The 26,982-nt window shown below is 41.1% G+C and overlaps 1 protein-coding gene and 1 long non-coding RNA gene across 2 annotated transcripts in view; both read left to right on the top strand.

Moving 5' to 3' along the window:
- The window catches only part of LOC134536502 (xaa-Pro aminopeptidase ApepP-like), an 87,796-nt gene extending 69,549 nt beyond the window's left edge, over positions 1–18,247 (top strand). The window contains exons 14-15 of the mRNA XM_063376224.1: positions 12,637–12,787; positions 18,064–18,247. Of these exons, the coding sequence (XP_063232294.1) occupies positions 12,637–12,787; positions 18,064–18,125 (213 nt within the window). The 3' untranslated portion in view covers positions 18,126–18,247. The remainder of the gene's footprint in view (positions 1–12,636; positions 12,788–18,063) is intronic.
- Positions 18,248–22,304: 4,057 nt separating this feature from the next.
- On the top strand, positions 22,305–26,071 carry LOC134536697 (uncharacterized). Its single transcript, XR_010075843.1, has 2 exons — positions 22,305–22,910; positions 25,155–26,071. It is a non-coding gene; the product is annotated as an uncharacterized LOC134536697 (long non-coding RNA).
- The last annotated feature ends 911 nt before the right edge of the window (positions 26,072–26,982 follow it).

Genomic DNA, 26,982 nt, shown 5'->3' on the forward strand with positions numbered 1-26,982 from the left:
AATTGGGGGTGTGGTCATTGCTCTCTTTAAGTTTTGAAAAGCCTTTTCCTGATCTGGCCCCCAATTAAAAACTACATCCTTTTTACGAAGTACGTTCAGGGGGGCGCATTTTGTAGCAAAATCTTCAATAAAACGTGAATAATATCCTATCATGCCCAGAAATCGCTGTACCCCTTTTAGATTAATAGGTCGAGGAAATTGAACAACTGCAGCTATTTTTTCTGGATCAATTGTAAGTCGCCCCTGGGAAAGTTGGTAACCTAAGAATTTTACTGAGTTTTTACAAAATTCAAATTTTTCCGGATTAACTGTTAAGTGGGCTTTTCTTAAGCGTTCCAAAACCTCTTTAACATGACTTATGTGTTCTTGCAAGGATTGACTATAAATAATAATATCGTCTATGTAATTAAATACGTATTTATACTTAAGGTCGGACAAAATATGATCTAAAATTCGGCACATGGCCTGGCTACCAAAGGTGACTCCCATCGGGATCCTGTTAAACTCATAATGGCCGAATGGCGTGGAAAAGGCAGTGAATTTACGACAATCTGGATGTAATAAACATTGATGAAAACTGTTATTCAAATCTATAACAGAAAAATATTTTGCCTTTCCTAAATGTTGCAGAGCGGACTCCACAGTGGGCAGGGGATACACGTCCTGATAAGCTATTTTTTTATTCAAAGGAATATAATTATGAGCTAGTCGCCAGCTTACGCCGTCTTTCTTACGAACAAGAAAGGTAGGCGTACTAAAGTCCGAAGTCGAGGGCGCTATAACTACTGCAGCTAACAGTTTATCCACAATCTGTCGCATTGCTTGCAATTTAGGCGGAGATGCCTGATAAGGTTTACTATACACTGGCGTTTCGTCACGTAAATAGAATTTATAGGGAAGAATATCACATTTACCAATTTTCTTAGTTATGGTGTCTGCAAATTGTGACTTTAAAGATCGTAAGGTTTGTTCACGCGTAGACTCATTCACATCGCTACCAGCTACGACAATGTTACTACATACGTCGTAACGTAAGGGAATCTTAACGTTAGGAGCAAAGTCAAACCGTAATTCGTGGTTACCCAAATCTACAACACTACGTGACTGACCTAAAAAATCTAAACCAATAATAAACTCAGGGGAAATTCCCGCCACTATGGCAAACTTCCACGACCATGAGAAATGTTTGATTTTAAAGTGCAGTATTACAGATTGTTCAGAGGGAACACAACTCCCATTTGCCACACACAGCTTTATAGATTCACTAACAAATGATGAGGCAGAAAATAATTTAGGAAATTTGAGCTGAAGGCTCTTTACAAAATGCTCACTCATTATAGATCGTGTGGCTCCAGTATCCACCAGTGCCGGATAGAACCTATATTTTATCTGTATGGGCATGAAATGTAGAAAATTTCTGTAAGAGGATTTCACCAAAAAACGACGGTAACGCCCTCTTTTACGTCCCGTCACTTGTATTTTTCCGGGCAATTCGCACGATAGTGACCCTTTCCCTGGCATCTAAAACACTTACGCTCTTGCGCCTCAACACGCGGCCCTTTACAATTAAATGCTATGTGGCCAAATTTACTACAATTAGCGCATCGTAGGTGAGTATTTTGCGTGTCGCCCTGTAGTTGCTGGGCAGTGCGGGCGATGTGAAGCGGCCGCGACGGTGTCTGTTCACCCGGATCACTTACACAAGGCGGAGTTACCTTGTGAGGCCCCTGTTGGGTGGTCATATGATACATACGTGGACGAGGTGTTTTAGTGCCTGTAATCTTTTGGCTTTGCGCACCTTGAAATTGCAGTTGATTATATTTATAATTACTGCTTGACTGCTGCGGAAGAACCGCAGGCTGCTTATATCCTGCTGTAAGTGTATCTGGAACGAGCCGCGTATTATCGGACATATGCCCGCGTAACCCTGTGCCGTGTAAACCTGTCTGTTTACTAAAATTTGCTTCATACTTTGACACCGCAGCTAATCGAGCGTCCACATCCGTAGCCCAACTACGTAAATCATCCACGTCTTTGGGTGGTGACAGCATGCTAGCCATGCTAATGACGTGGGGTGCCACATTCCCTAACATTAAAGAAATTAATTCGTTGTCACCAGTGTCCAATTCTAATACCGATGCGTATGATAGAACACTATCAACGAATTGGGACACGCTCTCATCGGGTCGTTGTAATCGCAGAACGTAACTACGTTTACATGAATCCAACACATGGGGTGGGCATACAGCACGTATAACAGAGGTCTTAAAGGCCTGGGATTCCACGCCTTGAATAATTGCCTCTGTCAATCTATTGACATACACCCCTGCGCATTTAGTTAGAAGCCCCTTCATAAGGGAGGCGGAAGGGACTAATTTAAGTTTACTCAGGCGATCAGCCTCTAAAAAAAATTTCAATACTACCCCAGGGTCGGAGCTATCAAGGGTTGGTAGTGCCTTAAGCACTGAAAAATAAAGTTTTTGGGAGAATGAGTCTGGAGGTACACTTACATTAGCGGCTGCCTGCCCGCCCACTGCTCCAGCTCCGTCGCCCTCACTGGGTTCAGCCACAGACTCACGCAAATGACGCACCAGACGTGCGCGTAAGACTGCGACGGTATCACTGGAATCTGTAGGTAGGTTGTTTTCTTCACAATATTGGACGAGGTCGGCTCGGTGCAGTTGGTAGACCCAACCGACCCCGACCGAAGACGCAGTCGAAGCCATGGAAACAAACATACAAAAAACAACAATTTAGCTGCCGCTTAAGCAGAGTGGCGCAGAACTTGCAGCCAAACGCCAGAAAACTGCAGTTTGACTACTAGTGCCTCGATTACAAAGAACAATAATGAGATATTAAAATCCCTTAGCATGGGCCAATTGTTGTGTGTATAACTAAATCTTGTTTATATGGTGCTTCAATAATACATGCGTCTATTATCAATATAAGTTTATTTATATTTACAACCATTATCAGCATCATTTCTTTACATACGAATCTTTACAATTTGGGTATAACCTATATATATATATCTCTTTATATGCTGTGCATTTACTAAGTACGAATGTTGTACATATTTGATTAACACTTTACTTTTACGGCACAAGGTAATAGTAACTGCTCTTTAATGTCTTCCTTTACAACAAGCATAAGCAAAACTATGTCCGCCTATGTGTAGAACCAATGCTATATGCATATTGCCTTATGATTTTACGTAACATGTTGCGGAAACGTTCCTAACGTACATAGGGATTGGTTACAGTGTTCTCGCAAATATGTAAGCGTATATTTTACCTACACCGGCTATGCGCTAACGTCTGAGTAATAACGAAATAGCAAGCTAAATTAAATAGTGCTGGCGCACAACACGCAGTTGTAGAGAGCCGAACTAACAATATAAATTGCATACAAATAATGGCGGGCCCAACACTCAGCGATCGCCGTCACTATTACCAGCATTTACTTTGCAAAATGTTATGCCGCGGATTTACGATTTCAAGATCTACGTAACACGAATCTAGGTTCATGACGGTCAGAACGTATTCGGGCAGCATGACGACGCTGAGTGTAGACGTAACTCGTTAGCGCTAACCGGCGGACTGTCCCCTTAGACCTACTGGGCAGACAGCAACTATAGCGAGCTGAGAGCCCGCTTAAATACTCTAAAAAGAACTAAAATCACAGATGTCGCTAGTGTTGAATCTAGAGGGAAAAGAGGGGGAGGATGAGAGGCGGTGGAGGGGGAACAAGACACCTAGAGTGGGAGTAGGGGAAATGAAAGGAGGTGGCGCTGCATCGCGACTGACGGCGACTGAGCGCAGCTACTGCTGCAACTTGTCTTAGAAGGCGCAACTCCGACATGGGTTCTGACCTCGCATCCGCCGCCAGGAACATAGCCATACAGAGCAGCATGAGCTTTTGCATCTTGTAGAGTCTTATTCAGGAGTCACGATTCAACAGCTGCAAATGGAAACAAAATATGAAATTCAGTCATTAAAGAGGTGCTCCATCCCTGAAAGGAATGCGCAGGACAAGTATAAAAATGCAGAGAGTAATCAATTCAAATATTGGATACTTACAGCAGAGAGCGGACGTTGATGTTCGGGTCTTTGCTTTGGAGGAGCTTGGTCACAGTCTTGATCTGGAAGCACTTGTTCACGCAGTGGCTGTCGATGAACTTATGAATATCATGAGGGATACAGGGCCGTTATATAGGCCGAAAACTGATAAGAGTTGCCAAGCAAGGAACAATGGGATTATTCACACATGACGCAAATCAAGGAAAAATAATTAGGCAATAATGTTGAAATACCTTAATTAATAATGGTTGAACCCCAATCGCGCGGTTAATATCGATTCGTCACCCATTAGAAACAATGCTAATAATATTGCAATAATGTACAACTATTTCAATATTTTGATTCTGATGTCATGCGGTTTATTTTCAAACTGGAGTTCAGTTTGTACCTAATGTGGTCAATACTCTAAGAGCACAAAGTGCATACGTCTTGAGATGCTAACATTTTCCAACTCCGTACAAGATTAACGTGCACGCCAACCAGGTGCTCGGTATCTTGGCCGCACCATCGAGCTACCGATAAGACCGCGACGCACGTGACTCTCCAACGCCGCATGGAGCTCGTGGTAACACGATAGAACGAGTCGCGGCGACTGTGCTATCTTTGAAGAAAAAACCATGTATTCTACTCAGGCTTATCACCAGCGGCTCGAGCCCGTTAGAGAACACGTCACAACGCGTATGAAAAGTTGAGCTTGCAACGACTTGTTCAACTTCTTTGCCGCCCAGAGATAGTTTATGATTACACCTACATGATGCAAACTCACTGAAATTCAGGAAAACCCCAATGATATCAGCGCGGTTTGTGGTTTGCGGTTAACCACAAACATTAATACCAAACGATACATACCTTTTATGGTTATCCTCATTCCGAAACGGGACTCGTACATTTACCTTATTAGGTAAATGGGACGGAATTTACGAAATCATGAAGCTATAATTAGCCCGCGTAGTTCTTGTAAAACCCAAGATAAGGTTTTCGGAATAGTTTGGTTGCTATGGTCGCAGAATATCATGTTCATGCAATATTACAACATGGTCTCAACTATTGCGGCACATTACAGCATACGGAAAACATATCAGACGTTCACACCTGCTGTCTCAAGCAGGGGCATGCCTGACGTTACTATCATCGCTGACTGCCGGCATGACGACCGATCGTTGCAGCGAAGCTGTTCACGTCGTGTTCAGTGTCTTGACCTACGTTACGCTCGTGTACGCGTACGACACGTAAACAATGTAAACATACACACACATACACATACAAGGAAAACGTGCTATGATCTCAAGAAGCGTCACGAACGTTTTAAGATAAAGCAATATATAATAATAATAATAATAATAATAATAATCGACGTTACGTAACTGAAGTCTAAGGCTGGGTTCACAATTAAAAAAATTAAGCGAGTGCATAGCAAGCCATGCACACGACCTGTGCACACGACTTCTGCGAACTGCGAAATCGTTTCACAATTGAATTCTTACTGTTAATTTCAGCCAATGAAATTTCGCGTACGATGCGACATCTGTTTGCAGTGTTAGTAAATAAACATTAACTTTCAAAATAACGATAATACTTTTATTATCTCGACATTTTCTTACCACAATATGGTTAATAAATATTAACATATTTCTAGTCCCACCAAAAAAAAAACACCCTGCTCTTCTCTCATTGGCTGTTGTGCCATGCGTACGCGACCGAAATAAAATATATTCATTTCACTGCTATGCGCACGACCTCGCTCCCATGCACACGACCAACTTTCTGCTATTGTGAATCGTTAGGTTAGGAAACATGGCGTTCATATCCTATGCACACGACCTACTGTTACTGTTACTGTTATTTTTTCAATTGTGAACCCAGCTTAAGTTTTGCGCCGAGGGGTTCGTTAGCTCTGCGGCGAAAAAAATTCAAATGCAGTCTGAGTCAAATGCATCCTAGTGCATCGCGTTGACGTGGCAATGGCGAAATTCCTACTCACACCGGCACCTGCATCTAGGAATTGGGGACCATACGGATTTCAGTTCTTGACTGTACCTAGTGACCTCGACCATAAGCAAATAATAAAGGTTCTACTCGCCAGAACAAGAGAGACTAAAGAGGTTGAATTCATGCTAGCAGTTGCTTGTATGCCCTACGGAGGCGCTATCGCATCTGCGCAGCGCATCAAAGAGGAGGGATCACATACACTGTGGAGAGGGGAAGAATGAGAAGTGAGAGTAGAAGGACGGCTGGTGCGCGCGTGACGTCACGAAGCGGACGATTTACACTTCACCCTCGTAGAAAATCACAATAATGCATTTTGTATTTTTGAAGGGAAAAAAAATTTACAAGATCTTTGTATGAGCAGGGAGTACAGCGAGTACTAATGCTAACATCTTAAATGTTGTTTTTATTACAGTACCAAAATATAAGAATTAATTGCAGTACCCAGTGGAGGAACTACCAAATTTCAATTACATTTACATGTACAGAGGAACGAGTGTCAAGTCCTCATACACCTGCCTGCGGATCTAAGATCGCCTCAGTCATAACCTTGGACAATAACTGAATATAACTACATACTACACACAGCCATTTCGTATCCGGATTCTAGATGGGGAAGTTTTAATAAAAAAAATATTGATTAATTTTTTATGATTTTTATTTTTTTCCCTTTTTTACCATTTAAATCATGGATTTTCAAGATTGCGGGCGTAACGAAAAGTGCAACATTTCTAGAATCCAAGATGACTTAGGCGTCTTAGTGCGGCGTATAACGGGGAATTTAAGCCGATGTGGGGAATCAGGGTTCTTTCAAAGTAAAAAGTCTCTTGAGGCATTCCGAATTTTAATGTTTTGAATTTTTATTGAATAAATTTTCCCTCAAAACATGAGTTTTCCCCTCGAAATAGGAATATTCTTGGAATTTTGAGAATTTGATGAAATTTGACAAGGAAAATGGCCGTAGTGACGTCAGAGCGGTCGATCATTGACCCCACCTCACACTTCAACCTGGAAGCTGCGCCCAGACCCGCCATTACTTACTACTTGTACACAATGGAGGTTAACAATTGCGTCATAAGACGAACCCCTGTGATACCGGTTGTCAAGTATTTTCAATTTAAAAATTTCAATATATCTGAATTTTTTCAATAAATAACACATTTAATATTTATAAATTGTTATAAATATAGCTACTTAAAACCGGTTGGTCTTACTCTCTACTTTAATAGTTTTTCCACACCCTCTTTGCAACATCACAGTTTCACAAAGAATTTCTTTTCAAATCTCGCGCCATAAACTCTGTTAACCATTCTCACTTCCGTAACCATGTAATGACGTCATCGCTCAAATTACCCTGTTGCTGTCAAGAAATAGACCTTAAAAAATTATCTGTAGATAACCATTAAATTACCCTTACATGTAAACAACACATAGCGATACAGGTTACTTATACAGACTGCTTGGTTCGAGTTTTCCTGGTTTTATTCATTAAAAAAAATATATTTCTTTTAAAATTTATTTTTTACTAAATATGTTTTTTTTTTCAATGTCATGCTACATAAATTATACAAAGTAAGTAGGATTGTTACAGACTATGAATTGGTGTGGCATTAGTTTAAATAGCGAACTTTCTGGGGGTTGTTCTGTTGCAAGTTTAATCTACTAAGTAGTTTCTAGATGTAATTACACGTAATACTGACTTCCATCACTGATCCAAATTTACAGTTATGGCAAAAGCATGCAGAGCTAAATACAAACTGTGCATCATTTAAGAAGGGTGTAATGCCAAATATATAGTTTCCGTTGACATGATGTTGGCAGATAGCCTGGCTGAACAGTGTGTTGGGTTGTCGGCAGATAGCCTGGCTGAACAGTGTGTTGGGTTGTCGGCAGATAGCCTGGCTGAACAGTGTGTTGGGTTGTCGGCAGATAGCCTGGCTGAGCAGTGTGTTGGGTTGTCGGCAGATAGCCTGGCTGAACAGTGTGTTGGGTTGTCGGCAGATAGCCTGGCTGAACAGTGTGTTGGGTTGTCGGTAGATAGCCTGGCTGAACAGTGTGTTGGGTTGTCGGCAGATAGCCTGGCTGAACAGTGTGTTGGGTTGTCGGCAGATAGCCTGGCTGAACAGTGTGTTGGGTTGTCGGCAGATAGCCTGGCTGAACAGTGTGTTGGGTTGTCGGCAGATAGCCTGGCTGAACAGTGTGTTGGGTTGTCGGCAGATAGCCTGGCTGAACAGTGTGTTGGGTTGTCGGCAGATAGCCTGGCTGAACAGTGTGTTGGGTTGTCGGCAGATAGCCTGGCTGAACAGTGTGTTGGGTTGTCGGCAGATAGCCTGACTGAACAGTGTGTTGGTTTGTCGGCAGATAGCCTGGCTGAACAGTGTGTTGGGTTGTCGGCAGATAGCCTGGCTGAACAGTGTGTTGGGTTGTCGGCAGATAGCCTGGCTGAACAGTGTGTTGGGTTGTCGGCAGATAGCCTGGCTGAACAGTGTGTTGGGTTGTCGGCAGATAGCCTGGCTGAACAGTGTGTTGGGTTGTCGGCAGATAGCCTGGCTGAACAGTGTGTTGGGTTGTCGGCAGATAGCCTGGCTGAACAGTGTGTTGGGTTGTCGGCAGATAGCCTGGCTGAACAGTGTGTTGGGTTGTCGGCAGATAGCCTGGCTGAACAGTGTGTTGGGTTGTCGGCAGATAGCCTGGCTGAACAGTGTGTTGGGTTGTCGGCAGATAGCCTGGCTGAACAGTGTGTTGGGTTGTCGGCAGATAGCCTGGCTGAACAGTGTGTTGGGTTGTCGGCAGATAGCCTGGCTGAACAGTGTGTTGGGTTGTCGGCAGATAGCCTGGCTGAACAGTGTGCTGGGTTGTCGGCAGATAGCCTGGCTGAACAGTGTGTTGGGTTGTCGGCAGATAGCCTGGCTGAACAGTGTGTTGGGTTGTCGGCAGATAGCCTGGCTGAACAGTGTGTTGGGTTGTCGGCAGATAGCCTGGCTGAACAGTGTGTTGGGTTGTCGGTAGATAGCCTGGCTGAACAGTGTGTTGGGTTGTCGGCAGATAGGCTGGCTGAACAGTGTGTTGGGTTGTCGGCAGATAGCCTGGCTGAACAGTGTGTTGGGTTGTCGGCAGATAGCCTGGCTGAACAGTGTGTTGGGTTGTCGGCAGATAGCCTGGCTGAACAGTGTGTTGGGTTGTCGGCAGATAGCCTGGCTGAACAGTGTGTTGGGTTGTCGGCAGATAGCCTGACTGAACAGTGTGTTGGGTTGTCGGCAGATAGCCTGACTGAACAGTGTGTTGGGTTGTCGACAGATAGCCTGACTGAACAGTGTGTTGGGTTGTCGGCAGATAGCCTGACTGAACAGTGTGTTGGGTTGTCGACAGATAGCCTGACTGAACAGTGTGTTGGGTTGTCGGCAGATAGCCTGGCTGAACAGTGTGTTGGGTTGTCGGCAGATAGCCTGGCTGAACAGTGTGTTGGGTTGTCGGCAGATAGCCTGGCTGAACAGTGTGTTCGGTTGTCGGCAGATAGCCTGGCTGAGCAGTGTGTTGGGTTGTCGGCAGATAGCCTGGCTGAACAGTGTGTTGGGTTGTCGGCAGATAGCCTGGCTGAACAGTGTGTTGGGTTGTCGGCAGATAGCCTGGCTGAACAGTGTGTTGGGTTGTCGGCAGATAGCCTGGCTGAACAGTGTGTTGGGTTGTCGGCAGATAGCCTGGCTGAACAGTGTGTTGGGTTGTCGGCAGATAGCCTGGCTGAACAGTGTGTTGGGTTGTCGGCAGATAGCCTGGCTGAACAGTGTGTTGGGTTGTCGGCAGATAGCCTGGCTGAACAGTGTGTTGGGTTGTCGGTAGATAGCCTGGCTGAACAGTGTGTTGGGTTGTCGGCAGATAGCCTGGCTGAACAGTGTTGGGTTGTCGGCAGATAGCCTGGCTGAACAGTGTGTTGGGTTGTCGGCAGATAGCCTGGCTGAACAGTGTGTTGGGTTGTAGGCAGATAGCCTGGCTGAACAGTGTGTTGGGTTGTCGGCAGATAGCCTGGCTGAACAGTGTGTTGGGTTGTCGGCAGATAGCCTGACTGAACAGTGTGTTGGGTTGTCGACAGATAGCCTGACTGAACAGTGTGTTGGGTTGCCGACAGATAGCCTGACTGAACAGTGTGTTGGGTTGTCGGCAGATAGCCTGGCTGAACAGTGTGTTGGGTTGTCGGCAGATAGCCTGGCTGAACAGTGTGTTGGGTTGTCGGCAGATAGCCTGGCTGAACAGTGTGTTGGGTTGTCGGCAGATAGCCTGGCTGAACAGTGTGTTGGGTTGTCGGCAGATAGCCTGGCTGAACAGTGTGTTGGGTTGTCGGCAGATAGCCTGGCTGAACAGTGTGTTGGGTTGTCGGCAGATAGCCTGGCTGAACAGTGTGTTGGGTTGTCGGCAGATAGCCTGGCTGAACAGTGTGTTGGGTTGTCGGCAGATAGCCTGGCTGAACAGTGTGTTGGGTTGTCGGCAGATAGCCTGGCTGAACAGTGTGCTGGGTTGTCGGCAGATAGCCTGGCTGAACAGTGTGTTGGGTTGTCGGCAGATAGCCTGGCTGAACAGTGTGTTGGGTTGTCGACAGATAGCCTGGCTGAACAGTGTGTTGGGTTGTCGGCAGATAGCCTGGCTGAACAGTGTGTTGGGGTGTCGGCAGATAGCCTGGCTGAACAGTGTGTTGGGTTGTCGGCAGATAGCCTGGCTGAACAGTGTGTTGGGTTGTCGGCAGATAGCCTGGCTGAACAGTGTGTTGGGTTGTCGACAGATAGCCTGGCTGAACAGTGTGTTGGGTTGTCGGCAGATAGCCTGGCTGAACAGTGTGTTGGGTTGTCGGCAGATAGCCTGGCTGAACAGTGTGTTGGGTTGTCGGCAGATAGCCTGGCTGAACAGTGTGTTGGGTTGTCGGCAGATAGCCTGGCTGAACAGTGTGTTGGGTTGTCGGCAGATAGCCTGGCTGAACAGTGTGTTGGGTTGTCGGCAGATAGCCTGGCTGAACAGTGTGTTGGGTTGTCGGCAGATAGCCTGGCTGAACAGTGTGTTGGGTTGTCGGCAGATAGCCTGGCTGAACAGTGTGTTGGGTTGTCGGCAGATAGCCTGGCTGAACAGTGTGTTGGGTTGTCGGCAGATAGCCTGGCTGAACAGTGTGTTGGGTTGTCGGCAGATAGCCTGGCTGAACAGTGTGTTGGGTTGTCGGCAGATAGCCTGGCTGAACAGTGTGTTGGGTTGTCGGCAGATAGCCTGGCTGAACAGTGTGTTGGGTTGTCGGCAGATAGCCTGGCTGAACAGTGTGTTGGGTTGTCGGCAGATAGCCTGGCTGAACAGTGTGTTGGGTTGTCGACAGATAGCCTGGCTGAACAGTGTGTTGGATTGTCGGCAGATAGCCTGGCTGAACAGTGTGTTGGGTTGTCGGCAGATAGCCTGGCTGAACAGTGTGTTGGGTTGTCGGCAGATAGCCTGGCTGAACAGTGTGTTGGGTTGTCGGCAGATAGCCTGGCTGAACAGTGTGTTGGGTTGTCGGCAGATAGCCTGGCTGAACAGTGTGTTGGGTTGTCGGCAGATAGCCTGGCTGAACAGTGTGTTGGGTTGTCGGCAGATAGCCTGGCTGAACAGTGTGTTGGGTTGTCGGCAGATAGCCTGGCTGAACAGTGTGTTGGGTTGTCGACAGATAGCCTGGCTGAACAGTGTGTTGGGTTGTCGGCAGATAGCCTGGCTGAACAGTGTGTTGGGTTGTCGGCAGATAGCCTGGCTGAACAGTGTGTTGGGTTGTCGGCAGATAGCCTGGCTGAACAGTGTGTTGGGTTGTCGGCAGATAGCCTGGCTGAACAGTGTGTTGGGTTGTCGGCAGATAGCCTGGCTGAACAGTGTGTTGGGTTGTCGGCAGATAGCCTGGCTGAACAGTGTGTTGGGTTGTCGGCAGATAGCCTGGCTGAACAGTGTGTTGGGTTGTCGGCAGATAGCCTGGCTGAACAGTGTGTTGGGTTGTCGGCAGATAGCCTGGCTGAACAGTGTGTTGGGTTGTCGGCAGATAGCCTGGCTGAACAGTGTGTTGGGTTGTCGGCAGATAGCCTGGCTGAACAGTGTGTTGGGTTGTCGGCAGATAGCCTGGCTGAACAGTGTGTTGGGTTGTCGGCAGATAGCCTGGCTGAACAGTGTGTTGGGTTGTCGGCAGATAGCCTGGCTGAACAGTGTGTTGGGTTGTCGGCAGATAGCCTGGCTGAACAGTGTGTTGGGTTGTCGGCAGATAGCCTGGCTGAACAGTGTGTTGGGTTGTCGGGAGATAGCCTGGCTGAACAGTGTGTTGGGTTGTCGGCAGATAGCCTGGCTGAACAGTGTGTTGGGTTGTCGGCAGATAGCCTGGCTGAACAGTGTGTTGGGTTGTCGGCAGATAGCCTGGCTGAACAGTGTGTTGGGTTGTCGGCAGATAGCCTGGCTGAACAGTGTGTTGGGTTGTCGGCAGATAGCCTGGCTGAACAGTGTGTTGGGTTGTCGGCAGATAGCCTGACTGAACAGTGTGTTGGGTTGTCGGCAGATAGCCTGACTGAACAGTGTGTTGGGTTGTCGGCAGATAGCCTGGCTGAACAGGTACCACGAGCAGACCCGGCTGCTGGTGGGGCCCGAGCTACTGCGGCAGGGCCACACGAGCACCCACCAGTGGCTGCTCAGGAAGACACGGCCCGTCACGCGGGACAGCACAGCCAGTGGCGCTGGCGTGAGAGGTGCGTCTTCTATAGCACATGTGCCATTTCCTTATGTTATATCACTGGCTATGTTCCAGGGCCAGCTTTAGTCAGCTGCTTCTCAAAACCTGCGCATCCCTCTACAATACGACTGATTTGTCAGTTGAACCATGCTTGTAGTTACACATATTTCCATTACGTTGGTTAACCTGGGGTTGTGCATTGAGATGCTCTTTTTTCCCCGTAAATATTGCTTATATCACGTGTTTCTCTACGAATGAATTAAAGTTACTAAATTGGGGTTGAGCATGTTAAAATAGAAATAAATAAATTTTGAATACTATAATCGAAAGAGAAACACCACAGTAAGAATGTATAAATGCACACTATAACTTTAAATTTTCATTTTAAGTTTGCATGAAAATATAATAAAACTTAAATTTTGCATCAGGTTGTGTCTCTCATACGACCTCGGAACTAATTCTTTTATTTGTGTAGGTATTAATTTTTCTCTTACTTCAATGCTTTTTGCTTACTCCACAACAGTATTTGAGTTCGTCGTTTAGTGCTTGCTGCTTTGTTGTGTATTTATATTTGCATTTTCGTAACAGATTCAATTAAATTTGTGGATTCCAGTTAACATGCAAAGTATGAAAATATCATTAATTTAAAATTGACTAAAAATGTTTTACTAACTACACAAACTGGTAGAATATGTTTCTTAATAAATTTCTCATTTGATATTGCAACATTTCCTCATTACTCAAATATAAATTACTTCTAATATATATGTATATAAACACTTTTCTTATTCTTCTTTTAATACTGTAATTATTTATTTTCAGTATTATTTGTGCACGTTTTCCCTTTGATTTTAAATTCGGTCTGTAATATAAGTAACAATACATTTACGTAGTTTTATCTAAATCATAAGTTAAATAAGTTTTTTAACTACTTCATCGAAGGGAAGACATTAACCAAAATGTTTATTTGACATAATCTTGTAGGGTGTTTTATGAGCTAACAAAGCATAAGGCGCCCATACATTTCAAATTTTCTGTTTTGTACATTCAAAATGGAAAAAAAAACGCTTATTAACGTTTGATTGTTTTTTTTTATTTTTAACCATTCGCGAAAAGGAAAAATGGGGTGTGGCTGTGTGATGGACACGGCCGTGTGTTGTACGCGAATATGTTCAACGTGGGCACTTTGTCCGAGTCCAGTTATGTCATACCTACCGCACAGTTTAAAGTCAAACACTGGCTCTTCGGGGAAAGTATTATTAAACAGCGGTAAGTGTTTTTATTTTGTTGGCTTCAATGAGCGCTGAAACCATAGAAGATCACACACATAACACTTATGTCCGAATGGGTTGTTGACAAACGTCGTAGTGAAACGTGTAGCCTACTAGCTGCTGCCCAACGTGTCTTCATAATCGACGATCGTACACAATTGATGCCTATACAGTCCGGCGTCGAAATAAAACCGATTTCATAATCCACTTGCATAATTTCAACCGCCCCAGCTGCAGATGTAGGCCTACTGGAATCGTCGTTGATCCGCTCGGCCGCATTCATTATTATACGTTCCCAGCACTGCTTCACTCGGTCATATGGTGTTTTATTGGTATCATTCGATTGCTTCTGAGAAGTCCTTTCCAAACGTATACGATATCTGCATTTGGATTTGGATTTTAGACGCGTATAGGCCGATATATATTGTTACGAACGCGAGAGACAAGACCACGATGCCAGGTTTGGAGCTGGCTGGCGGCCCCGCACGGCCACTGACGTCATGCGCCGTCCATTGATGTAAGACATGCCACGCGTGCCTGCCCGGATTACAAGGCTCTTCGCTACTCCCCCCTCCTTCCTCCTCCCCCCGCGGCGCCCTGCTCCATGCGATCTGCTGATGACAACGCCTTTCTCGACGCTTTTGGCGTTGGGTCAGCACAGGATGACGCGACTGGCCCCAGCCACGCTCGTCACTTCTAGAAGGGCGCTAGGGTCTATATAAGCCTAGATGCCGGGCTCCGCGGGAGTGGCTCGGCGAAGGGAAGTGTGACGGCGGCGACGGAGGTCCACGAGGGGTGCTGCGGCGAGAGTTGCGCGAGGGGTGCGGTGTGTAAGGACTTGAGACACCGAGTGCGAGTAATTGATTAGTAGGCATTTTAAATAAGATTATTTATTAGTGTTTTAATTTTTAGCAGTCAATAAAATTGGGCTATCCCTATACGAAACCATTTCTCACTCAACGATCATTAAAATCGTAACAATATTTTTGATTTTTTTTAAAACAATATATATTTACTTTAACTAATTTACACTAATGTTTTATATATGGAATCGATAGATTTTGACGAGAGCTGACGATTGAAACCCAAGCGAACGTCGTAGCTTCTCCGAGTCAAAAGTTATACTAAATGTAAATCTCGAAACGCAGCAAAATGACCTCAAAATGGCGGCGCTTCCCCCTACAGCGTGCGCGATGCATCACAGTCCTCACTTAGCGTAACAAATTCTTTTATTCTTTAGCTATCCAGTGGTGTATTTAAATTTTGGATGGAGATGATAGATATGTAGCTGAAACACCAAACTTTATCTCCCGATTTTATCATTCATTTTTTGAATTGCCTCCCACTATGGAAGCAATTTTGATGACGTATACGTCAAAAAGGCTGTTTTTTTTTAAAATCTTGTCTGTACTTATAGTACGGTAAAAAACTGCCAATTATCAGCTTAGACATAAAATTGGCACCTGTATACGACAAAACGTGATCTAATGCAATCTGTCTGCTAGTATGTATTTTACAAATGCCTTTATTATAGTTTCAGTTTTTTTTTTGGTAGGAAAACCAACTCGTGTTTATTTGAAATTTCGTCCTGAAACAGTACTGTCTTTTTGGTAAGTAGGCAGCGGAGGAACTATGATATTTGAAAAAGGCGTGAAACTTCCCTAAATACACAAAGCAGTGTATTTTTGTTATCTAGGGCTCGTTTTTTTAAGTAGATATAAATTTTTTGAAGTTTTGTCGTCTTTTGACGTGACAACGTCTAATAAATCGATGAACGCCGGCTGCACGCACGAAAAAGTGTCCCGTTACGCACATTGTCCCGTTACAATGTGTCCCGTTACGCTCATTATACGCTTGCGCCGCATCTATCTCTCTTCCACTTGATTGGAACAACCATCGATTTGACTTTTTCGAGGCACATTATACTTGAAACACGCCCATTCGTTTCCTACTTTTCCTATCATCGTCCTATCCTTAACAGAAATAACACAGATTGGAAAAAGTTAAATAGCAAACATGTATAAAAGTTATAGTTAAAATAATCTCTTCGTTAAAGTAATAAACATATTTGAATTAATCAGTAAAAATAAAAGTAAATTTATCAATTAAATTGTAGAGATCATTTCACTCCTTCTTTGTTTCCATACAAAATAGTGATAATTCAATAAAAATGATTCCATTTTATTCATAAAAGTATGCAATCATTTCATCATTGTTTTGCTATGACGTTGTCACGTAAAACTATCGTCCGTAAACCGACTTTACAAACAACCAATTTTTTTTTTAAAAATTTCATGTTATATATTTTACCTACATATGTATGCACTCACCTCAAGAAAGGTTTGAAATACCGCCAAAACGAGTAATCTGAGGTATTCAACGCCACATTGACATAGGTACGTTTCTCATTAAACTATCATTACTCTGAAGTTCGTCCAGGTTTACTACATGCATGCTTTATGCTTGTATACTAGTCACGTGAACGTACCTTGACTGCTGTAGCAGATGGTACGTTGTCCCATATCACCAAACACTACAGTCAGTTTGTGTTCAACCATGTGTTCAGCCATGCATTGACTTGCCACGTAGACGAATACAAAAATGTGATATTATTCAGATAGTGGCTTTACATTCGGCTGTTCGAGATAGCCACCGCCAGCGGACAGTGGCATTCTGTTTCATCTAATGCCCCACTCGTCATGCCGCACGCCCCCACCCTCATTCGCCTCACTTACTGGCTAGTTAGCATATCGGCTCGTCAGCTTCTCTGCCTGTCCTTGAATCGGTATTTTTTTTCATACACTTACAAATGTAATCGTGTTCAAGGTAAATATAAAATAATGATCATGCAGGGGATATTCTGCCTTGAGAAACCCAGGGAAAAAATTTGTAGTAAACACCGGAGTAATGATGTATGCAAATTCAAATTCAAGTGGAATAGGATCGACACAGGATAAAAAGTCTGCGAGCACTGCCATCCCTAATTAATGAACAAATTAATGAGCAACGTTAGAAACAAACGGGTGTACCAAAAGGTACCAGTCGACGTACATCATGGGACGCGAGTAAAAGTAAAGAATAAAATAGGGAGATGTAAAAAGCCAAATAGTCAAAATAATAATAGGCTAATAATAATTTACAATCAAATATAATTTTACCTAAACATAAAAAGGTAGGACTGCTATTACATTGTATCGCAACCTTACATGCCAAGACACTGCTAAAAATCACGCAGTTACTAAATACTCAATACCGATGTCGGCGATGCGCATTATGTCACCCACAAAAGTGATTACAATGTAGCCAACTATTCAGTTTTCGGGAGCTCACCCCGCGCACGCCCAGAGCCACTGAAGGCCGGAGAGTAGGGCACATCACAGTCACAGCACAAGAGTTGGTGTGGGGAGGACCATAGAGGAAGGAACACGACACAATGCCATCGGGTATACTCCGATATTCGCCTAAACATAGATTTTAGTCACCGGCGCTTCAGCATAGGCGCATTATTTTCAAATAAATAATTGCATTTTTTTTTGTTGTATCGGTAAAATATATCTAAAATAAATAAATACTTTTCCCCTAAGTATTTTTCTCTGGTTTTTATTTATGTAAGAGTAATTAAAATTACTCATTAAAGTGGTTGATCTGTTAATTTATTTCTCTCATGTAAAACATAAATTAATAGTAACAATATTTTAATACATATTTTTCGCTATTTAAAAATAAACATTGCTATACAATCTTACAAAAATTAAAATAAACTGAATTATTTGAAATGTTATTTTTAAAATTTAATTATGAGTTTGACTGATAATTTTGGTTTTGGTTCTACATATTTTTTAAAATTATATCACTGTCTAACATAATATTAAATGCATTGTATACATACGTGTGGATGCATACCTTTTGTATCTTTATTATGGTCATAATAATTTATAATTTTAATTTCTTCGCATTTTGTACATATTAATTATTGTCTTTTAAATTGTTATTATTAATGGTTTGTGTTTGTGTGTTACAGGTGCAAGCTACAACATAATTATGTTAATAATCGTTTCGTCACTTCTGGAATTAGTTCAATAGAACTTTTACTAATTTAAGTTACAAATAAACAGGCAAATTAAATTGTGTAATTACCTGTATAACATTGATAACCAACGCTGTGTAATGTTCTGCTGTCACATAAACTATTACTAAAGTATAAAGTTAATTGTCATTTAAAGTGTTTTTCCCTTACATATAGATATTTATTTGTAACATTAATTTTTTAAAATATATATAAAATATAAAAGTATATATTAAATAAACATATCATCAAAAAAAGGGTCATTTACATAAATTTTAGTTACAGATAAGAATAAATAAATTTATTGAAGAAAACAATTTTTATTTTGAATTTACTTTGATATTTAAAAATTAACTCAACAGCCAGTTGTAAATTTTTGCTACGGCTCTTTAAGGGTTTACCCATGTGAAAAAAATATTGGGGCAAACAATTCATTAAAATAACAAGAAATATATAATATGAAACAAAGAGCTTGATCCTAGACTGGCAAAAAAAAAATCACAAAAGAATAAACTGCTTGGCTTTTAGACACATACTTTAATGTGGAAGAGATGCGTGATTCGTTAATTAATAACTATTTTACTAACCAGAAAATCAAGACAGCACCATTAGGAATATTACCACATAAAAAATAAACAATATATATTCCAAACAAACCATACAACCCCTTTATTATTTCAAAATATACTGCAGCCAAATAATAAACAACAAAATTCTTATTTGAAACATGCCTACTATTGGAAAAAATCTAATAATATCAGTAGGGAGAACGCAAGGATACTAGGACAATGACAAGAGGGGACGGGGTAATGATCAGTGCAGCACAGGTAGTTGTCAGGGCTCCAGAGGTGTGTGTGGGCAACTGGCCACATGGTTGTGTCACGTGGCGCGGAGCTGTCTGCTGTTGATGTCGTGGCCGGCGGTGGCCATCTTGGTTCATATTTACGAAGCTAGCACTGTTGTGGAGTGCTGGTGTTATTTTAAGGATATGAATCTGTATCGTGGCTTAAATTTTAATTTTTTCATTATTTTTAAGCCTCTTTGTGGTTATTTGAAGCATCCGACATTTAAAAGGAATAAAGAGGAAAAATATTTTCTTAGAAAGAAATTTTCCCTTAAAAGAATAAAATCACCCCCGAAAAGAAAAAAAAAAATTGAAACATTTTCGGGAAATCTGAATAAATGGTTGGGACTTTAGAAGTTCAAGGTCATCCAGGATGGCGACTCCAAGGTGTCGTCATCTCAGCATCTTAGCCTACACCCTGTCGCCGAGACTCTAGTGTATAGTACTACGATTCCAATTTCATAATTTAAATTTGATGGCAAATGAAATAGAAATTTTAAAACTCTTAATAAATACTAGTACATGTTTAAGGTGAAATAAAAGAGCACGTGAATTAAAATGTGTAATAAACGGCTACTTTAGAAACATTTATAACGTATTTTACAATATTTTGGAAAAAAACATATATTAATTATGACGTTAAATAACCAAATAATATTTATATAAGTGGACGTTATTACTGATTAAAAATTAAATTCTGTAAATATTCTTAGAATATATTTTAACTATTTCAATTTGGGAAAAATGTAAAGGTATTTAGTTCAAGTTATATGATTTTTAATTATTATTATTTCTTTATTTTTTACATGTAATAATTTTATTTTTTTCATGTGGAAAAGTTTGACTTTTAACTCAAAAGAAAAAGTATAAAAATAAAAATTTTCAATGTTTAAGAATTTTAAATGTATTTCAGTATAATATTTCGAATAAGTCGTCAATTAAGTACCGATTAAAACATGTTATACGTTATTTCGTGTACATGTGCTTGTGAGTACACAGCCTCTCTCTTCGGACAGGCTCTAGTCAGACCTGGCCACTCGCCACACCGCGCAGCCAGGCCACACCTGGGCGCTGAGGCGTGTGGAAGGGTTGCCACAGGGGTTCCCGCCAGTTCGGCGGGCCTCGCGGCGCGCTCCAAGGCACTGGTCTAGTTGGGCGCTGTGTGGGCGAGTAGCTGGTAGTGACACCAGCGGGTTATACGGCAACACGCGACTGTGAGGATCCGAGGCTGGGTGCTCGGAGTGGCCGACAAGGTGTGGGCCACGGGAGCGGACTCTGACAACAACAGTCCTGCGATCATGTTGGATAAATATTGTGTCGATCATTTGGCAGATGAACATTAGTCCTTAGGAAAATCAAAATATAACCTAAAATGTTAGTGAAATGATTAAATAGACAGCCTATTGATTGCGCCATCTTGTCGAACCATGTTCCCACAGTATGTTAAGGGTAATGCTAGAAGAAGAAGTAAACCAAGGGTCGCCCGATTTAACCTAGCATTATCTAAGTTTGTTGGGTGAAGTCCGAATAATCACTCAAATAAATTTGAATCTGGCGTTCGCCAGCGTACAGCCAGGTCTAGCCAACGCTGACAGGGCAATACTGACAGAGCACGTGGCACACAACGCTCGGACACCATCCCCCACGCCGCTCAGTGACAGAATGACGTCCCAACTGAGAGCCGTTCGGTAAGAGTCCAAATCCCAGATGTTGATAGGGGAAGAGGAGATTTTCGGAACGTGCTTATGATGGTCCTTATAAGCTAGGAAACGAACATGAACTATCGAGGAAATGTTCTCAAGGAACTAGTTTTTTCTTGAAAATGTATTGCCCGAAAAAAAAAAGCTTGTGACAACTTGTAAATGAACAATCGCTTTCAAGAAGTCAAGGTTATAAAATATGTAATTGAAAAACCAAATGTGCTACAAATTAGTGTAAATGCAAGGCTGCAGGGAGACTTTGCAATTATAATGTCGCGGGTTGAAATTTTGCAGGGTTGTTGAAATCAAATTTAGGGACTTTACTGACGGGACTCTGGGCTGGCTGCTCTGTTCACTCGTCAGCGCAAGTGGCGTGACCATGTAATTGGGGCACGGGGCCGGCGCGGCGCGCTGCGGGCTTGCAGAATTTTGTTTGTTTGTTTGGCCGCGCGCTGGCGCAGCCACGGGCCGCAGTTACTGGGGCGCGCTGTCGTAACAAGCCGCGCGGTGTGGCCTGCACATTGGGGTAGAGGGGGGGTAGTCTTCCCAGATGTTCTAGTTAGTTGTTTAGTAAATTTGACTTCAATAACGAGCTTTTGTTATGGTAGGCGCGGCAGGGCGCGCGAATTGAAGCGCAAGTGAGTGGTGACTCGGGGCTCACTCAGGCGGAGGCTATGCGTCTCACCTGTGGTCACGAGTTGTTAGTTCGTTCGTGATGTAGGAATTCAAGCTTTCGGGCGGAAGCTATGGCCGACGCCAGAGGCCACGAGTCGTTTAATTTAAGTTAGGTCATAATGTAGTCATCTTCAAGCTTTCGGGCGGAGGCAATGGCCCTTGTCACTAGTCGTTTAGTTATAATTTTTTAAAATGTAATGTTCGTTCGGATTTTAAGGGCAGGAGAGGCCCCTACGTTAGTTTTAAGTAATCGATCAAGAAAGGCTTTTCGGAAAATGTGAGTATGGACTTATCTTTGTTTTAATTTTAAGTATTAATTATGATTTGAGGTATTCGGAAGGACTAGGGAAGTGTTTAGTGAAGTTCTCTCATTCTCTCTCTTGTAAGGTCGTTCAATCGTTAAGGAAGTAAAGAGATTATTGTTTTAAATTGTAATCCCGCTATTTAAATGTTCTTTAAAATGATGTTGAGTATTTGACTTTAAGAATAAAATAATTTTAATTAAGTATTATGTTATTTTGCAAAATCTCCTTAGTTCAGCTCTCACCAGACATCCTGTACGGGATGACGAACCTATGATCCTAGGTACAGTAAAGTATTTTATGAAGTTAAGACTAGTTGATGCCAAGCGAGTTGTTTCTATGTAAAGAGCTACGATTCTCGCCCCCCCCCCTCTGAAGGTGGATCGTGACAGAAATGGTGGAGGCGCCGGGTAGGTGCCACGTGACAGAAATGGTAGAGTTCGCCGGATAGGTTCTATTTCTGGAGAGAGAGAGAGGTAGATTTTTATGTTTATTATTAAGTTAGTTTCAGCTTCTGATAGCAGGTTATTAAGAGTTTACTTGAGGAGAGGATTACGGAATTTTAGTCTATAGTGGAGGAAGTCTTTGAGATTTTTTTTTTGACGTAACAGATGTTTATTTGAGGATACTTGTAAGGATAAAGTTTATAGTGATAAGTTGTTTTAAGTCGTTGAATTTATTGTAGATTTATATCGGGGATTATTACGTGAGGAGAATACGTTATAAGTTAAATGCTTATTAGAGATAATGCAAGTGGTTTAATTTAATTGAAGTTCATTTTAAGATTGTAGGTTAAGAGAATTATAATTTAAAATAAAGTTTTTTGTCGTAAATAGGAATTATTTTCAAGAGAAGTTGGTTTTGTTTTCGTGCGCGTAGGAGACGAGACGTACGAATTAAATCAGTCGAGGAAAGGATAAACGTTAGAAAGGAATTAAAGAGAAAACGAGAGTTTATGTAAAAGAGAGTTATAGAATTTATAGTGATGTTTTGTTTTAATTAGAAAAATGTTGAGAGTTGTTTCAGAACGACACGTCAGTGGACGTGGCAGAATGAACACGTGACGGGGAGGTGCTGAGACCTAGCGGAGAACGGAGGAACCGCAAGCGAGGGTTGGCGCACCTGATGGAATTCGGTGACGTCACGGGCTCATACGGAGACGTGGACAGGCCGTGACCTTGTTTTGATCAGCTGTACGGTAACTTAACGATAAGAAAATAGACTATTGGTTAAATAAATTTAAATTTAAGTGTGTTTTAGGAGAAGAGGAACTTTCAGTATGTAAGTAATTTAATTTAAGAAGTGTATGATGTATAGGCTAGAAGTGTTTCGTTGTAAGTTGTTTATGTTTTTGTTAGTTAAATTCTACCTCGGTTTTAAAAATATTTTTTTGGGATTTGTAAACATTATTAAGGAGGTACACTATAAAATCGATAAGCATTGAGAAAACTGGGAAGGCTAGATTTTGTGTGTAGAGGGAATTTACTCCAAAAGAACAGAGAGACAAAATTAATGTTTTCATTAGGGCGAGGGACCCTAAGGTGAGGCGTTGTGTCCCTGGGAAGAAAGGGAATTGTAGCGCAGACCATAGGAGATGGGCTGACTACGGAATTAAGGGTCAGGAGAATCCTGAGAGTTGTGAGTAGTTTGGGGCAGGAGTTCCCCATGGTAGTACCGAAGTGGCTATCCTGTATGGGATAGGGTACCATTTCAATGAAGTTTGTTGGTGGGGTTAGAGCCCCCTGTGTAGTGGGCCTATAGCAGATAGGCACTACAGTGAAATTTTTGGTTATTTTGTGAGGTAAATTCCATGGAGGTTAAGTAAGATTGGATTCAGTTAGGAAGGAGGGAAATGAGAAACATTGCTGTAGAGAGTTAGTGTACTTTCCTAATGTGAAATTGAATTTTACTAAATTAATTTAGGAGAAAGTTTTGTTCGGTAAATAAATAATAATGGAAGATAGCTAGATAATTAATTAATTTTTTTTGAGTAAGGTGTTTTAAGTAATGAAATAAAATAAGGTGAAGTAATTTGAATAATTGGGGAGGAGTTTCTTTAAGAGTTTAGATAATTGTTTTTGAATTTATTGAGATATTCAGCCAGTGAAGTTTGAGTGTGAGAGATACAGTGAGATTTTAAGGAAATCGGTTGTTTATTAATTAGGACAAATGAGATTTTATGATTAAGAGTCAGTAAGCATAGTTAAAATTTACGACATGATATTTGTTGACAGTTTACAGTTATTAAGGAGAAAACAGAGTAATCTATTTATTTTTATTTTAAGGGTTTGAAGATAAGATTATGAATTTTTTTTTTTGAAAGTTTCTTGGGCATGTTTGAATAATTTTTATTTGGATTTTAAGAAATTACAGAGAAAATTTAATTGATTTACATTAGTTTGGAAGTATGGAGGTTTAGTGTTCGATTAGCCCTAACTTGATGGTCGGATCCCAAAAGAATGCCGTAAAACCGATAGCCAATTGAGAGGAATGCGGTAGGCGCTTGTGTAGAGGGGTTGTGGGAAAACTCCTTGGGACTGATGGCAGATCAGGGGCCCTAAATAGTGTGTGATGCTGTAAAACCAGTGCAGGGAAAGCCTGGTATGCTTAAATTTTTGGGCACAGGTTAGGTAAACCTGGGGTTCCATGGGATTTAGTCATGTTAGCTGCTGTGAGACATTAAGATTTCCAGGCTCCATAGTAAATTCAATGTAAATTTTTGTTTTCTTAAAATAATAAATTTGTTTTTAATTTTTTTGAGATATTTGATTTGTAACAGTGAATACAGACCCCGAGGAATAAGAGTTGTCATGCTGTGAGAGGAGAAGGTGGTAGGCCTAAAAGGGTACAGGCACCACAGAGGTTATGTGCATTGCATAATTTAAATATAAGGAAACTTGAGAATTTGAAATTTTGTTGTTGGTTTGTACACCCATAAGAAGAGTATAGGCAGAATTTTTATTGTTATGAGATGTCTAATTTAATTGAAAAGAAGAAAGTTTAAAGATGCAAGGTAACATTATTATTGTAATAATTGAAAGAGATTAAGAGGTAGAGAGAAATAGGCAGTTTTTGTTTGTAAGTACTAAAGTTTACAAATAGAAATTTAGTAACTAAGAATGAATAATAAGTTAAGTCTAGTGTAAAAGTTTTTTTTAAGTTTGTTAAGTTAAGAGTCACAAGTAAATTTTTTTTTTAGAGAGAATGTCTTTGATAGGAAGTATTAGAAACTTATGGGAATTTTAGGGTAACATAAATAATGTAGGTAATGAATAATAAATAGATGGTAGGTCTTAAGTTAAGATTAACATTTGAAGCAGAATTTAATTAAGAAGAAGGAAAATAAATAGGCCTAATGAAAAGAACAAAAAAGGATTTTATGGTAAAGCATTTTTTTTAAGTAATAAACAATGAATAATAATGTTGTTTCAGGGTAATGTGTACTAATAATACAATTTTTTTTTTAGGACCAAAGAACAGGAATTATGTAATTTAAATTAACATGTATTTTTGAAACTGTTACAGATTCCTTAAGATGAGCTGAGCAGCAGTCCAGTTTACAAGATGACAAGAGTTCGAGAGACAAGATACAAGATCACTGAAACAAGAGCCAAGACTGAAGATTCAAGAGAAGAGAAAGCTGGCAGCCATGGACTTACAAGTGGAGATTAATAAGGTCATGTAAAGTTTTATTTTTTTTTATGGAAGACAGTAACTGGAGTTTTTTTTTTGTTATAAACATTATTTACAGAACTTTTTAGGTTATAGTAATGTAATGGAACTAGTGAGTTGTGGTAGCTGTCAAAAAGAACTAATACCTTAAGTTTAATTTTTAAAGTTAATTTTCTTAATTTACAGAGGGATTAGTAGTTTTTTTTTAAACCTTATTTAGGTTGGAATTTAAATACAATAGCTTATTATAAATGTGTACGAACAGTTCAAGTTCACAGTACTGATAGGTAGGTCAGATGATCTTATTGATTTTGATGATTTGTTGTTTTGAGTTGATTTTTAAGTGTTGTGAATTAGACAATGAAATAGTTCTGAAAACTTAAATTATTTCAAGCTAAGAAATAGTAAAGTTAATTGTAACTCAAAGGACACCAGAATTTAATTTTTTTTTGAATTAGTAATGTTTGAAAATTTTATACTTTACAAGAAAGGTTATAAACAAACAGATCGGATGGAACAAGGATGCAGTAAATCACAATTTCATTTAGAATTATTGATTAGCTTTTGAGGTTATGAAGTAAAAGTAATTATAGTTTAAAAGTTTGAATAAAAAAAAAATGTTTTTTTTTATTTGTTTGAAATAGAAAGTTTAAAAGTTAATTAGTCATGATCTAGGTGGGTGATGGGGTGGGAATTGGCCACTCTTTTTCCCTATAACCTCCCTAACATGGCCTTCTATTACAACTAACAGAAATAAAGAAGAAGAAAAATGAAGAATTATTAGTTAGAATGTTTCTTTCATGAAGATACCTGATGAACTTTTACTGTTTGGAAGAATAGAAGCAAGGTTAGTCAGATATTTTTACTCAGAAGAAGAAGAAGATAAAGCAGTTTTATGACTCGACAAGCCAGAGATTGGTGTTTCCCCTCTGCGCTTCTATTGACTACGTTGTTTACTCTCATGGGATAGCTGGTTCGGCACCATGGAGAGAGATTGGTGGGCATTGTGGTTGCCCCCAGAAGAAAAGAAGAGTAGAAAGGTTATGGGTGGGTCATGTGAACTGACCTTCAACCCAGGTACTTCGTGGGGACTATTTGCTGTATAGAGAAGATCAAGACTCAAGAGTTAGGGAAAATCATTTGAGGTCATGTTTCCCTTCCTTAAGTTTTTCCTATCAAATTATTTGCCTGATTAGATTATGCTAAGGGTGGGATACTTTATGTTAGCAGTTGAATTAATTAATTTTATTTTTTTTGTGTGTTTACATCCTTGCCCATCGATTGCAGTTTAGTAGTTAGTTTTGTATTTGTCAGGCGTGATGGTAATGCCTGTTGATGATGTTTCAGAATTGTAATCTGTTCGTGATGAGGATGGCACAACTCCGAAGCAGATGTGGGGAGAAGTTGTGAGCTGCCCTGGAAGCCAGTCCAGTAGCTGTTGGAGTTGAGTGGTGTTTGCTGATGGCCAGCCCAGGGAGCTACTCTTCTCGACAACACTGACTTCGAGGAGTTGCACCAACCTTCACGAGATAAGAGTTTAATTAATTGAAACACTGTAAGGACACTTAATTTTTTTTGAAGAACGAAAGAAGTATGGTAATAAACGGAAACTGAAAAAAAAAAAAAATAATAATTATCAAGAATTTGCACATTGTTTAACGAATACTGAGAAACTAAGAAC

This window comes from Bacillus rossius, chromosome 11, assembly GCF_032445375.1.
Source record: "Bacillus rossius redtenbacheri isolate Brsri chromosome 11, Brsri_v3, whole genome shotgun sequence".
NCBI classification, from domain to species: Eukaryota; Metazoa; Arthropoda; class Insecta; order Phasmatodea; family Bacillidae; genus Bacillus; species Bacillus rossius.